Source organism: Panthera tigris, chromosome D1, assembly GCF_018350195.1.
Source record: "Panthera tigris isolate Pti1 chromosome D1, P.tigris_Pti1_mat1.1, whole genome shotgun sequence".
NCBI lineage: Eukaryota > Metazoa > Chordata > Mammalia > Carnivora > Felidae > Panthera > Panthera tigris.
Window position 1 is genome coordinate 61,768,467 of NC_056669.1, and position 18,033 is coordinate 61,786,499.

The 18,033-nt window shown below is 34.0% G+C and overlaps 2 protein-coding genes across 2 annotated transcripts; both read left to right on the top strand.

The window, feature by feature from the left end:
• The first annotated feature begins 4,268 nt into the window (after positions 1–4,268).
• Positions 4,269–5,234, top strand: LOC102958738 (olfactory receptor 52N4-like). The gene has a single exon (XM_007083131.1). It carries the CDS (start codon positions 4,269–4,271, stop codon positions 5,232–5,234), a length of 966 nt encoding a protein of 321 aa, XP_007083193.1.
• A 10,881-nt stretch (positions 5,235–16,115) lies between these two features.
• On the top strand, positions 16,116–17,081 carry LOC102948631 (olfactory receptor 52N4-like). The gene has a single exon (XM_007083258.1). It carries the CDS (start codon positions 16,116–16,118, stop codon positions 17,079–17,081), a length of 966 nt encoding a protein of 321 aa, XP_007083320.1.
• Positions 17,082–18,033: the final 952 nt, after the last annotated feature.

An 18,033-nucleotide genomic window follows, 5' to 3' on the forward strand; every position in this document is an offset into this window, starting at 1 on the left:
ACAGTCATCATTTGTCTCCCTTAAAAGTAAGCTTTTAAACCAGGGGCCATCACTTATATGTAAGTGATGAATCAGTAAATTCTATTCCTGAAGCCAATATTACACTATATGTTAACTAACTAGATTTTAAATAAAATCTTGAAACAAACAAAAAATAAACCAGGGATCATGTTTACATATTTCCTACCATAGCTTAGAAAATAGAAAGTTTTCAATAAACAGCCATCAAAAGGAAAGATGAAATAATACATGAATAAAAGAAGAAATTATAAAATGAATTAGTGTGTGAATGAAAAACTTCTCTGCTTAAGTGCTTTTGATCTATTTTTCCATAGGACAATGATGGGGGAAAAGAAAATATAAATGTGTGATAAATATCAAGTCCTAGTTTTATGTAAAAATAACTTGTGCTCATTTTCAGTCTCTACCTTCCTGTACATACATGCTAACACACAAACACACACATATGAGATTATTCACTTATTTATGTATCAATATTTGGGCACTAAGAATGGAAAGTTATAGCTCTTTTTCTTCCTCCCGCAGAGGATAGCTTGATCCCCACACCAACACTTGTGTCTCCAATACTCTGACATGGTCCCTTGGGACACATAACACACATTTTCCTTTAAAGTCTTGGTTCAATAGTACAGATATCAAGGAAGTTGAAGATAGGCTGCTGCACATGCACAGTCATTCTAGGATTGTGATTTCTTTAACAAGATCCTAAATACCTGGACTAGACTGCATTCAGCCCACTGTTTTGCTATCCAGGAACTAAGGTATTTAAGACATACAAAAGAGGGGCTAGTGACAAGATTTCTTTCTTTCTTTCTTTCTTTCTTTCTTTCTTTCTTTCTTTCTTTCCTCTTTCTTTCTTTCTTTCTTTCCTTCCTTTTGTCTTTCTTTCTTTTTTTCTTCCTGTCTGTATTTGTTTCTGTCTTTCTGATTGTCAATAAGATAAAGTGGAGAAGGGTTTGTGTATATATCAACTGCTTATTATTTTTCCAGAAATAAATCTTTGATTTCATTCACACAATTTGAATGCAGAAATATTGTGTGGGATTGGGTGTTTTTATTAAATATGTATTTTTCAAACTATGGCATTAAGATTCAGCATAATGCTATTGTGATTATGATTTTCTGTGTTATATCTCTATATAAATAGGAATCTTTATTTCAGTGGTGGTGGAAGTTGGGCATGAATCACTCTCATGACAATGAGAAATGGAAGAACAGTTAGAAAATAGTTCTCCACCATTAGATCAATGGCCAGATTGCTCCTGCTTCTTACCTGTCCTGCCCCTGTTTCTCAAAATCAGAGTGCAATTTTCTTTTATTATTTTCTAGTGAGACTGAGCTATGACTTTATTCCATTGTGTCCGGGTAGTAAAAGCCACATGGAGCAAACAACTCTCATATGAAAAGAAAAACATGGATATAAAAACAAATTTTCTTACCTATAGGGTTGAAGAATGAGGATATACTACAGGTAATATCAACTACATTTTATAAGTTTGGTGATAGTCATGTATTAATATTACTATTCCAGTAATCCTGTCTATAAGCCAGCATAATATAAGTCAAATTTCCTTGTGGAAGAAACTGGATTCGGTTGTATCAAATTATTTTGATTGAATAATAAAGCTGCTTAAATTTGTAGTTAATACTTAAGTATTTAATTTGGATCTTGAAGAGTTTTGCAAATATATTGAAAATGGGAACTAGTTATTGAGTGAGTATAAAGCCAGTTTTAGTGACTACAGCTGTACAGATAAAAAGGAGATTGAGGAGTATAAAAGGAATGCTTATCAAAGGAATGCTTATCTAGTATTTTTTAAAAATACATCTTTCCAAAAAGTGCAATTGTAATCCCATAAAAATATTTTCAGTTTTCAATTTACTGGTACATATTTTTTTAAAATGTTTATTTATTTGTTTTGAGAAAGAGAGGGAGGGGCAGAGAGAGAGAAAGAGAAAATCCCAAGCAGGCTTCATGCTGGCAGTGGTCAGCTGTGTTGTTTTCAAATTTTTCCATACTCCAAATACCAAAGAGGATGTGTATTTTACATGTCACATTTAGCTGTTATATTTTTCTAAACCTGTTTTTGTGTATGACATGATTTAGGGAACAAGGTGTGTTTCTTTTTTCTCTCAACACACATCCATTGACTCAATAATATTGAAAATATAATACTGAAAATACCTTTTTTTAAAGTAAGTTCTAGTGCCACCTTGGGGCTTGAACTCTCGACTCTGAGATCAAGACTCTCAACCTCTACCGACTGAGCTAGCCAGATGACCCTTGAAAATGCCATTTTTGTTCTTAATCTGTTTCCTCTGTCATTAACTAGGTGGCTTAATGTGTGTTTCAGTATTTGGTTTCTGGACTCTGTATTTCTTACAATAATATTTTTATCAGTATTTAAAAGGATAGGTAATATATTTGTAAGGAAGTTACATAAATTGTCCACATGTATACTTTTAGGAATTGGAAAGATGGGGTTAAAATCCATGTATTTCACCAAGACCCTACTTTTATTGTACTGACATGATCTTAGAGACATTGAAAGATCAAAAACACCTCAAGGAGATTAAGTGAATTACAAAAATCAGCTCTGGGGTCCAGGTGTTCTGCCTAATAAATTGGTGAAATTTCTACCATATTAGTTGACAATTTTCTATGGAAAATCATATGCACCTTTTCCTATTTCTAGTGATTATAGGGTTACTGGGAAGGTGATTAAAGAAAACCAATCAGGTTGTTTGGCAACTTTGGCCAGAGGTCCTTTCCTTTCAGGAAACAGAAATTTTACATAAATTGCTTGTTTGTGGATCTGCTAGATAAATGATTACCTGCAAGTTTAATCAGCTTCAATCTTCCATTAATTCTTATTTTGCTTACCTATTGAGCAAAGACCACAATATCTCAAAGTTTTTCATATCCTTCTTCTGCCCTCATTGCTGGGGATGGGGTGGTGGTGGTAGAGGTAGAGAGTATTCCCATGAGGGGTAGGAGGAAGATTCTGATTTTCTCGTTGCTTAATAAGTTTTTAAAGCACCTTGGAGTAAATTCCTGACCCTTTGGATTCTTGTGAGTTCTTTAGTATTTACTTTCCATTATCAAGGAATTAGGTATTATCATTACAAGATTCTTTATGATCTAGCTCCTGGGCAAATGTCCAGGTTATCATTTGTTACTTTCATACAAGTGAATTCTCATAGACTTGATCGTTTTGATTTCTTTTTATTGATTACTTTATGTGTTTGTTTTATTTCTATACTTGTACTTATTGACTATTTCCTCTGGAATTTCTTTTACAAATGTATCTCCCTTACAACTTGTTTTCCTTCAAAATACATACCAAACGCCTTCTCTTCAACATGGTCCTTCTTGACAATCACCAATCCCTCCTCCGAACACCCACCAACAAAAACACACATCCATTTTAATAACATACTGCTTATTTAAGACAATGTACATACTTCTATTTCAGTTTTTTATGTTTACTGTAATTATTACATTTACTGTGATTATTTCTGTGCACTTGGTCTCTCCATTAAACTCTCAATTCTTTAAAGGATGAAATTGTGTCTTATTCTCCACAGGATCACATTGTAAGAGCTCAGTAAATATTTATGAGAAATGAAGAGATTAATGAAAGAGGGAGATGCCATTTATCTACCCCAAATATTTAGTTAACTTGAAAATGAAGTTTAATTGTAAGTAGGGAATTTGGATTAATTAATTTTTCTCTTGGATGAGAAATGAATGTGATGTGTGATTAGAAATATTAAATTTCCATTTATGTTGTCTCCCACTAGAACCCAACTGAAATGTGTCCCATTGCTAAAGTTAGGAAAAAATGGGGAAAAGTTAGGAAAAAATAGGGAGATGCATATAGTTATTAATGGTAAGTAAGGTATTCTAACAAAAATTTCTTTAGAGAAGTCATTAACAGAGTTATACTCAATTATAAATCTATGAGGATGGAAATATTTTAAAAATAATGAAGATTCAGTGTCGGTGATGAGAACTTGAGTTGCTTAATAAGAAATTGTTAGATGAACAGATGACTTAATCAATGCAAAACAAATAGACAATAAAAACTAATCCTTGGACCTTAGAAATTTTGACTGATCATTAAAATGCACTATGGAATTTTAAAATGTTGAGGTGAGAGGGAGGCAGTATATATAAGCTATATTTTTCTTCTCTTTTTTGCCTACTCTAGGAAAACACACATGAATGTTAAGCCTAATTGATCATGCTAATGCTGAATAAAACAAACTGGACTCCAGCCTCATTCATTCTTAATGGAGTCCCAGAACTGGAAGACATGCACCTGTGGATTTCTTTCCCATTCTGCTCCATGTATGCTGTGGCAATGGTAGGGAATTGTGGGCTCCTCTACCTCATCCACTTAGAGGACTCCCTGCACAGGCCCATGTATTACTTTTTAGCTATGCTTTCCCTAACTGATATTGTCATGTGCTCTAGTACAATCCCTAAAGCTCTCAGCATCTTCTGGTGTCATCTCAAAGAAATTGGCTTTGATGAATGTCTGGTACAGATGTTCTTTGTCCACACCTTCACAGGGATGGAGTCTGGGGTGCTCATGCTTATGGCCCTGGACCGTTATGTGGCCATCTGCTACCCTCTGCACTATTCAACTATCCTCACCAATCCTGTCATTGCAAAGGTTGGGCTTGCTACTTTCTTGAGAGGGGTGTTCCTCATCATTCCCTTCACTTTCCTTACCAAGCGCCTGCCCTACTGCAGAGGGAATATAATTCCTCACACCTACTGTGACCACATGTCTGTAGCCAAGTTATCCTGTGGAAATATCAAGGTCAATGTCATCTATGGTCTGATGGTTGCCCTCCTGATTGGGGGCTTTGACATCTTGTGCATCACAATCTCCTACACCATGATCCTCCGGGCAGTGGTGAGCCTCTCCTCAGCAGATGCTCGGCAGAAGGCCTTCAGCACCTGCACTGCCCACATCTGTGCCATTGTTTTCTCCTACAGTCCAGCCTTCTTCTCCTTCTTTTCCCACCGCTTTGGGGGCCACACAATTCCTCCATCTTGCCACATCATTGTGGCCAATATTTATCTGCTCCTGCCTCCCACTATGAACCCTATTGTCTATGGAGTGAAAACCAAGCAGATACGTGACTGTGTCATAAGGATCTTTTCAGGTTCTAAGGACATCAAATCCCACAGCATATAAAGGACAGTTACCAAAAAAAAAATACATTTTTCATGACAGAGAGGAGCTCCTGTTTAGTCAAGAGGTGTAAAATGTTTTGGGAAGTACTATTTTGGTCATGGAAACGGAGCTTGTTGATTGGTGCATTTCTAAATAGATGTTTTGAGAATCTCAACTGGCCTGCCAACTGAGATTTCCATGAATTTTTTTCCTTCTCAGCCTTGTGAAGTATGAGTCTAATAATTAATACATATCCTTGAGCAAAGCCTGATTAGCCCATTTCATTAAAAAATAAAGTAGAAGTAATTTGACAATAAATTATATTTTAAAATAATAAATAAATAAATAAATAAATAAATAATAAAGTAGAAGTAGGTGATTCTGATTCTGAATACCTATTATGATTTCTAGGTTGAGAGCCAGTTGTTGCTTTTCCCTGGAAAATATGTGCTATATATTTTTAATCACTGCTTAATATGTTTTTTCAATGACTTCTTTCTGAAGGAGAAGTTATAAAGTATCCTTTGTATGGAGTCATTAAGGTAATAAATTTTAAGTCCCTGGGCATCTGAGAGAATGTGGCTGCATAGATCTCTCCTAGCTAGGACAGGCACATTATTTCACTACAGACTAATCTGTGATGCAGTTTTCTTCAACAGGACTTTTGAAAGCACACAATCTGGAGGTTGGAATAGATAGATCTCTCTAACCAAATGTAACAAACAATATAATTTTTCATAAGAACAGCATGAGAGGGGGTCAAAATCAACTTGTTTCCTCTTATCTGCAATTGTGAATCTAATAAATACAATGAAATATCTCTGTCTAATATTCAAGATTCTTTTAAATTAATGAACAAGTCTGGTTCATTAGACTGGTGGAAATGGTGTTTTTATATTAATGTCTCATGATCTAAGCCAATTATTTAAGGGATATAGAATAAACTGAATTATTATTCTTATATCTTTTTGTTCAACTTAAAAGAATACATATTGTCTCTGCCCAATTTTGGTAACTATACCAATCAAATTGCATTTAATTATTTAATTAGTCTTTTACAATTTCACATTTTATTTTTTTCTTTTTCTTTTATTTTTTATTAAATTTTTTTTAATTTTTTATTTTATAAAATTTACATCTGAATTATTTAGAGGCAAGGGAAACAAAAGCAAAAATGAACTACTGGGACCTCATCAAAATATAAAGCTTCTGCACAGCGATGGAAACAATCAGCAAAACTAAAAGGCAACTGACAGAATGGGAGAAGATATTTGCAAATGACATATCAGATAAAGGGTTAGTATCAAAAATATATAAAGAACTTATCAAACTCAACACCCAAAAACCAAATAACCCAATGAAGAAATGGGCGAAAGACATGAATAGACACTTCTCCAAGGAAGACATCCAGATGGCCAAGCGACACATGAAAAAATGCTCAACATCACTCATCATCAGGGAAATACAAACCAAAACCATGAGATACAATATCACTTTTTAAAATCTTACAGACCACACCACCCCCTAATATATAACCATCTTCCATTTTTTTACCCTATTTCTTTGCTTACCTTGATTTCAAAAGTTGTAACCAACTTGTTATAACCAACAAGTGTTGGTTATAAAGTGGCTTTTGTAAACAGAGGGCAAAGAGAGACTGAAGAGAGAGGCAGACCACTCCAGATTGGTAGGCAACAGGGTTAATAAGAAGGTATCATACACACAAGTCTTGTCTTGGGTGGTTGCAAGATGAGTAGCTCTCCACACCTGCCTGCCAGAATCTTAAGAGTTTATATGGAAACCTTAACTGGGTTTAGTCACATATACCATCCAGATAGTCTCAACAACATATTGCTACATATTGAGGCTATGTCTTTAAGGGAGCTTCTGGTGTGGGTAAGGCAAGTACAATGCACAGTCCAAAGATAGGGAAGAGCATGAGGAGCCTACAATTTCCTAGGTCCAGTGCTCAGATCAACCTGGGGTCATGCCATCTTGAAGACCTAGTCAAAGAACAAGTTGTCATCTTCTTTCCTTTTACTTTCTCAACTTGAAATAATTTTCCCACTAATTTGCCTTTTGGTCATCACATCCATCACCTGAAATTGCTTTTGCAATTTCACCCGTGGCTTCCATTTTAAGAAATTAAATAGGCCTCTCTCTGGGCTCATATAACTGTATGACTTAGGAATATGAAATGAAATTCTGTATTTCTGATATCTTGAAACATTTCCATTATTTTACTTCAGAAGCATGACACATTGTATGATTTTCTTCACTCCTATTTAAAAAGAAGATGTACTAAATGGCCAACAGGTAGGAAAAGATGCTCGATATCATTAATCATTAGAGAAATGCAAATCAAGTCCAAAATGAGATATCATCTCACATCCTATTAAGATGTCAATTATAGAATAAATCAAACAAAAAGTTTTTGGTGAGGATGTGGAAAAATTAGAACCCATGCCCACTGCCAGAGGGAATGCAAATTTGTTCAGCCACAATAAAAAACAGTATAGAAATTCTCAAGAAGTTAAAAATAGAATTACCATATAATCCAAAAATCTCACTTCTGAGAATTTACCCAAAAGGACTGAAAATAAGATCTCAATGAGATATATGTACTCTCATGTTCACTGCAGCATTACTCACAACATCCAAGATATACAAGTAACCTAAAGGCCCATGAATAGATGAATAGGTAAAGAAATATAGTATATACATATAGTGTAATATTATTCAGGCATAAACACAAGGAAGCTGTCACATGCTATATCATGGATGGCCCTTGAATATATTACACTAAGTGAAATAAGTCAACCACACAAGGACATAAAACAAATGTTTTATGATTCCATTTTAAATAGGCATTTTAATGTAATTAAGCTTATAGAAGTAGAAGGTTGAATGGTAATTATCTTTATATATTATAATAAGATATATTATGATAATATAATAATTAATATATACTAATAAAACTATACATTGCCAATAAAATAAATTTTTAAAAATCCAATTAAATGAAGAGACAAAAAAATGTTCACGGATGAGAAGATACCAGTTTTTCCTAAAGTGATACACAGGTGTGATGCAATTCCTATGAAAATCCAAGCAAGATTTTCTGTTGATATAGACAATTGTTTTCTAAAATTTATTTGGAATATCAAAGGAATGACAGTAGCTTAAAAAAATTGAAAATATATAATGAAATGAGGAAGTAGTCTTTGTAATTTCAAGACTTACATAGCTACAATAATCAAGACTGTGGTATTAGCAGATCATAGAACATAGATCAATGGAACAGTATAGAGTACCTAGAAATAGAACCCCACAAATATGCCCAAATGATTTTTGACAAATAAACAAAAGAAATCCATAAAGGAAATGTGGCCTTTCAAAAAACGTCTGTTAGAAGAATTAGGCATTGATAGGCAAACAAAACCAAAACACTCTTGACCTAAATCAAGATTGTACCTTGATTATACCTTATACACAAATTAACTGAAAATAATGCATTATAAACTTAAATGTAAAATTTGAAGCTCTAAAACATTTAAAAAAACATTTAATAAAACTTTAAGATCCAGGACTAGGCAGAATTCTTAGACTTGACACCAAAACACAACTCAAAATAGAAAAAAAAATAAATGAAAATTAAACCACATTAGAATTTTTTTTTAATTTTGCTCTGCAAAAGACCCTACTAAGAGGATGAAAAGACAAGCTACAGACTGTGAAAAATACTTTCAGGACATATCCAACACACACACACACACACACACACACACTCAATGGTAAAAAAAATCCAATTAGAAAAGACAAAAAAAGCAAAAAACAAAAAAGCCCAGACATTTCATTGATATGGATATACAAATGGCAAATAGACATATAAAAAAATGTTCAATATCATTAGCCATATACAAATAAAAATTAAAATCGGAATAGAATATCACTATACAACCATGACATAAGATAAAATAAAGCATACTAAAAACATGAAATTCTGCTAAGAATATGGAAAAACAGAATCACAAATACAGTGATGGTAGCAATATAAAAAAGGACAGCTATTCTGGAAAACGTTTTGACAGTGTCTTAAAAACAGTACTGGAGCTATCATACAACTTAGCAGTTACACTCCTGAGCATTTATCCCAGAGAAATACTTGGGTTCACACACAAAAAAGCAGTAAACTGTGAGCGACATGAATGAAAATGACAAAATGACAATATTAAAAGTTTGTCCCTAATACAAGCAATGGATAAACTACAAAAAAAAAAACCCTGTCAAAATCAACTTTCTCACCTTCTTGATGCTAATTAAAAGTTTTCAGCAATTAGGGGAATGCTTAATAAAAAAAAATAGCTCAGCCACTGTGCAAAACAGTATGGAATTTCCTCAAAATATTAAAAATAAAAATATCATATGATCCATTAATTCGATTTCTAGGTATTTATCCAATGAAAACAGAAACACTAATTTGAAAAGGTATATGCATTCCTCTGTTTATTGGAGCATTATTTACAATAGCCAAAATATAGAAGCAATCTCAGTGCCCATTGACAGGTGAATAGATAAAGATGTGGTATATATACACAATAAGATATGCAGCCATAAAAAGGATGAAGTCTTGCCATTTGAGACATATGGATGGATCTAGGCAGTATTATGGTAAGTAAAATAAATCAGACTGAGAAAGGCAAATACATATGATTTCACTCGTGTGTGGAATCTTAAAACAAAACAAAACAAATGAATAAACAAACAAAAAGCAGAATCAGACCCGTAAATACAGAAAAGAAATTGGTAGTTGCCAGAAGGTAGGAAGGTGGGAGGATGGACCAAATGGGTAAAGGAGAGTGGGAGATACAGGCTTCTAGTTATGGAATGAGTAAGTCATGGGACAACATAGGGAGTAAATGGTACAACATAGGGAATACAGTCAATGATATTGTAAGTGATGTATGGTGACAGAGGGTAACTACATCTGTGGTGAGCATAGCATAATGTATAGAGATGTTGAATCACTATGTTGTACACCTGAGACTAATGTAACATTGTGTGTCAACTGTATTCAAATTAAAAAAATTAAAAAGAAATAAAAAATAAAGCATTTGCACACATATGTTAGAAGTATATGGGAATAGCTATATGCTTAACTCATTAAACTATACTGTGTATAAACCATCTTTCAACCAGCATCTTTTTTCATTAAGGTCTAAGTGTATATAAACTTATGTGTTGAAGCATATGGGAATAGCCTGTTTTTAACTCACTGAACCTACGTTGGGTATAATGTGTTTTCAAGTAACATCATCATTCATTAAGATACAAATGTTTGTAAACTTATCTGTAGAAGCCTGTGGGAATAGATTTATGCTAAACTCTTTAAAACTACACTGTGCCCCAAAATTAATAATAATATATTAAGCTTAAAAAGTAGAAGAATCTAAGAAAGCTTTGTGACTTTTTTAAAAATTGTGGTAAAAGTCACATAATGCAAAATTTACCATTTTAATTATGTTAAAGGTACAATTCAGTGGTTTTTAGTACATTCCTAGTGTTGTGCAACCATCACCACTAATTCCAGAATATTTTAGTCATCTCCCCAAAAAAGCCTATACATTTTAAGCAGCCACCTCCTTCCCCATACCGCTGGTATCCAAAAATTTACTTTCTATTCTATGGATTTGCCTATTCTTAATATTTCATATAAAGGGAATAACACAATATGTGGCTATCTGTCTCTGAAATCTTTGATCTAACATAAAATTTCCAAGGTTCGTGTTGTTTGACCCCTTTTTAAGACCTACTACTCTGACTTGGGGATGTCTAAATACTCAATGATGTCATTTAATTAGAGACATTAACGAATAAGTGAATGAAATAAACGGATGGATATGTGAGTGACAAACATTCTGTGCTAAGTGCTTTTACCATGTATCCTACAAGACCTCATACAAAAAGAAAGACCACTGCAGTAGTATTAAAATAACTCACTTTTATTAAAACTTGTGCTCATTTTAATTCCTCTCCATTAAATACATGGGTGTGCACAAACATACATGCACATGAAAAATTCACTTATTCAGTATCATCATATACAGTAAGAATGGAAACCATCCATTCTTTTCCTCCTCTCATAAAGGTTAGCTTGATTGCCACACAAACACCTGTGTCTCTAATGTTTTGAAGTATCCCTTTAGGATAGATAGGACATTTTTCTTAAATACCCATTTCACTAGTACAGATACCATGGGATTCAGAAGTTGAATGCTGTGCACGTATATATATCATATGTTTTTTGACTACGATCCTGAACACCTGGACCAGATTGCATTCAGCTCACTGTCTGTTCTTTAGAACCTAAGGTATTAAAGGAACATAAAAGTGGGACTAGAGGATTTATTATTGTTTTTGAGGCAGAAAGATAAAGTAGAGGTTTTGAATGCATATGAATTGTTTATGATATTCTCAGAAATACAGATTTGAGTCCATTCATCATGTTTGCAGGCAAGAGTGTTGTGGGAGGCTGGGAGGTTAGAAAATGTTTACCCAATGCTCAGATTGCAATTCAGCATAACTTTGCATCATGATTATGAATATCTAGGCCATTTCCATAACCAAATAGGAATCATTGTTTCTGTTGTAGTGGAAGTCAGGTATGAATCATGCTTATGGCAAGAAGAAATGGGGGACATCTAGAGAAGAGCTCTCAGTCATGGTGAGAACACTCTTGCTTCTTACCTGCCCTCCCCTTGTTCTCAGAAAGAGAATCTAATTTTTCTTGTTAATTATCTAGCGACACTTAGTTGAGACTGAATTCCATCCATTTTAGATAACAACACTTGCTGAGAGGGACCCACTATCATAACGAGAGAGCAAATTTATTGTGTATGGGGTTTGGGAATGGTAATAGATAAAAGTTGATATCAAAGTTGTACTTTAAAAATAACATATATGTGCTTGTGTTACTCTTCCAATATACCTGTCCACACCCACGACATAGTATTAGTTAATTTTCCTTGCTAGAAAAATTGGATTATGATATATCGAAATCATTTTAAACCTGTTTTGGACATTTCCTTACTTACTTTGTGGTTAATAGTATACTACCTGTGTATAAGTGTGGATCTCTGACAGTTTTGCAAATATATTAAACATGGGACCTAAAATTATTGTGTAACATGAAAGTCACTTTTAGTAATTAAAGATACATCTATAGAAAGAAAGCACAAGATATAAGCAGGATATTTACTTCATATTTAGGAAAGATAGTCTCTAGAACACAGCAAAAGTAATCTCCAAAATATATTGCCTATTTTTAAATTACATGTACCGATACTTTTCCTAAATGCATCTCCTTCTGTTGCATAGAGTTAAGAGTTGACATTTGAATGTATTAAGGAGGAATGAGTAGTGATATTATTTTTTCAACAACTTATGACAATTTATTACACCCTAGCCACGTATTTATAAAAAATAAATTTCAAAATCTATTTTATTTTAATGGTAAACATGCGCATATATGGATAAACATACGTGCATTTACATACATACATAAGAATTTTATACTTTAAAAAATATCCTTTCATGATAGCTGTGAAAATAATCATAAAAATATTTTTTATTCAAGCATAAAGTACACATTTACAAGCCTGATAGAATGAAACTTGATAGCAGTTTGTTACTCGTGGAAACACAACACTTACATTGTGAACCCACAGTTTTCCTTTTTCCAAAATGCAAATTGTAAGGCTTTTGTTAGCCTGCTTGAAGGCCAAACGAATCACACTGAAATGAGAAGTGGAGGTTGAGCTAATAAGCTGTGATATAATTAAAGTGTCTCATTTTATTTTTCACTTATTTATTTTTCAGTGTCTCATTTTAAAACTTCTGTGTACTAACAGAGTGAACCACAGAATTATTTCAGTACTGTACAATGTTTGGTTGTGGAAAAACTTTGCCAAAGCTAGAGGTGGGTGACACACTTTGGTGTACCAGCTTTAATTTCCCCGTGTCAAGCCTTTTATTTTACTTGAAAGTGATATTGACTCAATATTTTCTTGTTTTTGCTTCTGCATTATCTCAAAGTAATATTTTATCCAAAATTTTTTGGTATATTTTGTTTCTTGGTATGTTTCATGTTTACAAAACAAACAAACAAACAAAAAAGCAAAAACTTTGTGCATACTTTGTGTGTGGTCTACTTTCCGATATACCTCTTCTTCAAAACTATACAATATTGTTTTTAAAAATCACTCTGAATTAGGACTAATTCGTAGCGTAGTTCAAATAGTTGATATTTGTTTTTCAAACCAATATATTTATTTTACTTAGGACATTATATTTTCCTGCTTCCTTGGGATTTCCTTTGTTTTCTCTATTTCATTTAAACTTAATGGTTTCTGGTGATTTATGAGCTTTTTTCCTCTGGTAGTTCCTTTCTGTTTTCCAAGTAATAATATTTATATTACAGCATTTAATTTAATAATGCTTAAAATCAAGTACAGACTATGATTCATTAATTCATTAATCTGCTCATTTATTCCAAAATTATTGACATTTAATATGTACTAAGCGTCTTGGTATAGACTGCAGGTGTAAAATACAATCTGTCTTAATGTGAAGGTTTTATTAAATTATGGATGATTCAAGAATAGAATAAGATTTTTATAATACCATGATATTGAAATAGTGAAAGACATTGATTCCATCAACATATCCATTCCTTACTGTAAGCCTGGTACTTTGCTAATTACACTGTATTAAGAGGCTTTAGAGGTTGGCTTTCTAAACTGTCCAAGAGAGAGCTGAATCTTCCTGGAATGTGTTATACGAGAGGCTGTTATGGGAGAACACAAAAAGGAGAGAAGATTGCAAAATCATGAAGCTAAAAATATCAGTATGATTTGCGTAGGAAATTATAAGCACAAGAGAGAACACTGCTCTGCCCATCTGGCCTGTCATAAACCTAACCACACTTCATGTTTAAAAGCATTTGTCCATTCCTCTTAGAAGCTCTTCTGATATGCCTCAAAGTTAACTTCATTCTCATTCCTTCTTTTTTTTAATGTTTATTTATTTATTTTGAGGCAGAGAAGGACAAAGAGAGACGGAGAAAGAAAATCCCAAGCAGGCTCTGTGCTGTCAGTGCAGAGCCTGATGCAGGGCTTGATCTCATGAGTTGTGCAATCATGACCTGAGCTGAAATCGAGAGGCCCACACTCAGCCAACTGAGCCAGTCACCTGTGCTCCCCTCTATAGCCTCTTTCTTCAGTATGATTTAATATTCAAAATTTACCAGATATGTGAGAAACTTCTCCAATGTAAAAAAGCTATATAAAAATAAATAATTGAAACTTAAATGATATGGAAATTATATGTAATGTGTATACCTTCAAATATATATTTATTACCACCAGATACGCAAGATTCAGAAGAAAATGTGATATTGGAAATTTGTAATATTAGACAACAACAAACAATGCCAAGATATTTGGGATATAGAGTTCAGGAATTTTTGTAGAAAATGGATTATAAAAATATATCCAATATAAACATTAATTTTTTTTAATTTTTGAAGGAGAGAGACAGAACAGGAGTGAGGGAGGGACAGAGAGAGAGAGGGAGACACAGAATCTGCAGCAGGCTCTAGGCTCTGTGCTGTCAGGATAGAGCCAGATGTGGGGCTCAAACCCACAATCTGTGAAATCATGACCTGACCTGAAGTTGGATGTTTAACCTACTGAGCCACCCAGGTGCCCCAATATAAATGTTTTAAGAGAGAAAAAAGAAAAGAGAATAAGCCCAGAAGATCTAACTAAAAGTAACAGTAGTAAAATAACAAGGATGTGGTTGTGAAGATAATATCACAAAAATTAATGCAAGAAAATTTCCAAAACCAAAGATTGCAGATTTCCAGACACAAAAAGCCCAATAAGTGCCTGCACAATAAAAGACATGCACACGGACATCTCTATCATCATAACTTCTACCACTGAATTTGAAAGCATAGAAGTTTAAAAATGTTCTTAAATATTTCAGAACCAAAAAACAAATAAATGAAGAAAAGCAAAAGAATAGTTCATGTAAAAAAGTATCAGTGGTCCTCTTACTATCTATACCTTAAGCTAGGGGATTGAGAATGTCTTTGAAATTCAGACCTTAGAAACCTCATCCACAAAGACCCACTATTTACTTAATAATAACGTGCAGATTAATAAAAATGCACTCTAGGCTTTTAATGAGGATAAAATGAGTTAATATATTTATAAACTTCTTAGAACTTTACCTGGTACATAGTAGGCATAAATATAAATTATTATTAAAAATAAAACAAGAAAATATAAAAGAAAGAATAACAATGCACCTTAATCATATCCGTTGTGTTACTGGTAAGGTATTCAATGAGTTCTACTTTAAGAAAATACCTAAACTGGAGGGGGTATAGTAATTAACATTCAAATGAGATATTATATCAGATATCAATCAGAAAGATCATAATGACATAGATCATGAGTGTAACACAATTACACTTGATTATAAGTTTAGAGGGATTGTATCTATATCCTTTTGTTTTAAAGTAATGTAGATGCAATATCTGTGATAAAACCTGATGCATAGTGGGTGTTAAGTATGTACTTTCAATGAACTGATAGATTAATGAATTAACAATGGCTTAAACGAGTTTAGACAATGTTTAAATAAACAGTTCCTGACATTACAAATGTTTGTTTTCTTGTTATTAAAATACAATATTTAACAGAGAGAAGAGACAGAGAGCACAACTAAGATTTTTTTTTTTCTATTTTTTCCAAATCTTGGAGGGTCAAAAAACAAAACAAAACAAAAATCAAATTACAACCTTACAAGCATCTTAATGATCATACCAGCCTAATTATGATAATTCTGAACCAAACAGATGTGACACCAGCCTCATTCATTCTTAATGGGATCCCAGGACTGGAGGACATGCACATGTGGATTTCCTTCCCATTCTGCTCCATGTATGCTGTGGCAATGGTAGGGAATTGTGGGCTCCTCTACCTCATCTACTATGAGGAATCCCTGCATAGATCCATGTATTATTTTTTGGCAATGCTTTCCCTTACTGACCTTGTCATGTGCTCTAGTACAGTCCCTAAAGCTCTCAGCATCTTCTGGTGTCATCTCAAGGAAATTAGATTTGAAGAATGCCTAGTCCAGATGTTCTTCATCCATACCTTCACAGGGATGGAGTCTGGGGTGCTCATGCTTATGGCCCTGGATCGCTACGTGGCCATCTGTTACCCTCTGCGCTATTCAACTATCCTCACCAATCCTGTCATTGCAAAGGTTGGGCTTGCTACTTTCCTGAGAGCGGTGTTCCTCATCATTCCCTTGATTTTCCTCACCAAGAGACTACCCTATTGCAAGGGTAATATAATACACCATACCTATTGTGACCAGCTATCGGTAGCAAAGTTATCCTGTGGAAATATCAAGGCCAATGTTATCTATGGTCTGGTGGCTGCCTTCCTGATTGGGGGCTTTGACATCCTGTGCATCACAGTCTCCTACACCATGATCCTCCGGGCAGTGGTGAGCCTCTCCTCAGCAGATGCTCGGCAGAAGGCCTTCAGCACCTGCACTGCCCACATCTGTGCCATTGTTTTCTCCTACAGTCCAGCCTTCTTCTGCTTCTTTTTTAATCGTTTTGGGAGCCACACAATTCCTCCATCTTGCCACATCATTGTGGCCAATATTTATCTGCTCCTGCCTCCCACTATGAACCCTATTGTCTATGGAGTGAAAACCAAGCAGATACGAGACTGTGTCATAAGGATCTTTTCAGGTTCAAAGAAAATCAAATCCTACAGCACATAGAGGGGATATTTTTCATAGAAGAGGTTAAGGGGAAGGAAAACAATACTCTGTTGGCTGTTTAGTCATGGTCTAAAGATGCCTTTTTAAGATTACTATTTTGTTTTTGACCAAGGTAGGACCTGAGAAGGACAGTAAATGTTTTCAGAATCCCAAAGTCACTGATGTGGCCCTGCACACTCTGAATTTTTCACCTTCTCACCCCAGTGAAGACGTAGTCTCATCATTAACCCAAGTTCCCGTGAACAAAAAGCAATGGGAAGCTGAGTAAATTATCAAAAGAAATGAATAAATCATAGAGATATTCTGCTGACAGGTGCCATTTTGTCTTGTTTTCAAATAGTGATTGGAATTTCTAGTTTGAATGACATTTGTTACTTTCCTCTGGAAAATATGTGATATGTTATTCTCATCATTACCAAAATTTCTCTATTTTCTCGGTATTGTCCTCCTGATGGAGAAACTAGTAAATATACTATGATGTCATTAGTCTGATGAGATTTCAACCTCTGGACTGTATTTCAGAAATAAGTTAGTCATCTGACTATGTCTCCTATAGAAAACTCCTAAATGGCCAATGTCTAGTAATTACATAAAAGAAGAAACCTTGAGATCTGGAAAGAAGAAAGCACATAGTAAGGGGGAAAAAAAGATAAATACAGTAATCTTTTATTCTCATCTTCAATTTCTAAATTATGTTAGACTATTGGAGGGAAATTATAACCTTGTTGATATGGTTCTAAATTTATGTTAAAGAAATGTTTATGGTAATTACAAATGATATTGGGCAAATGAATTTATTATTTATTTATTTAATATGAAATTTATTGTCAGATTGGTTTCCATACAACACCCAGTACTCATCCCAACAGGTGCCCTCCTCAATGCCCATCACCTACTTTCCCCTCCCTCATACCCCCCATCAACTCTCAGTTTATTCTCAGTTTTTAAGAGT

Coding starts and splice junctions, on each gene's coding strand:
- LOC102958738 (XM_007083131.1), top strand. CDS start 4,269: ATGCTAATGCTGAATAAAACAAACTGGACTCCAGCCTCATTCATTCTT.
- LOC102948631 (XM_007083258.1), top strand. CDS start 16,116: ATGATAATTCTGAACCAAACAGATGTGACACCAGCCTCATTCATTCTT.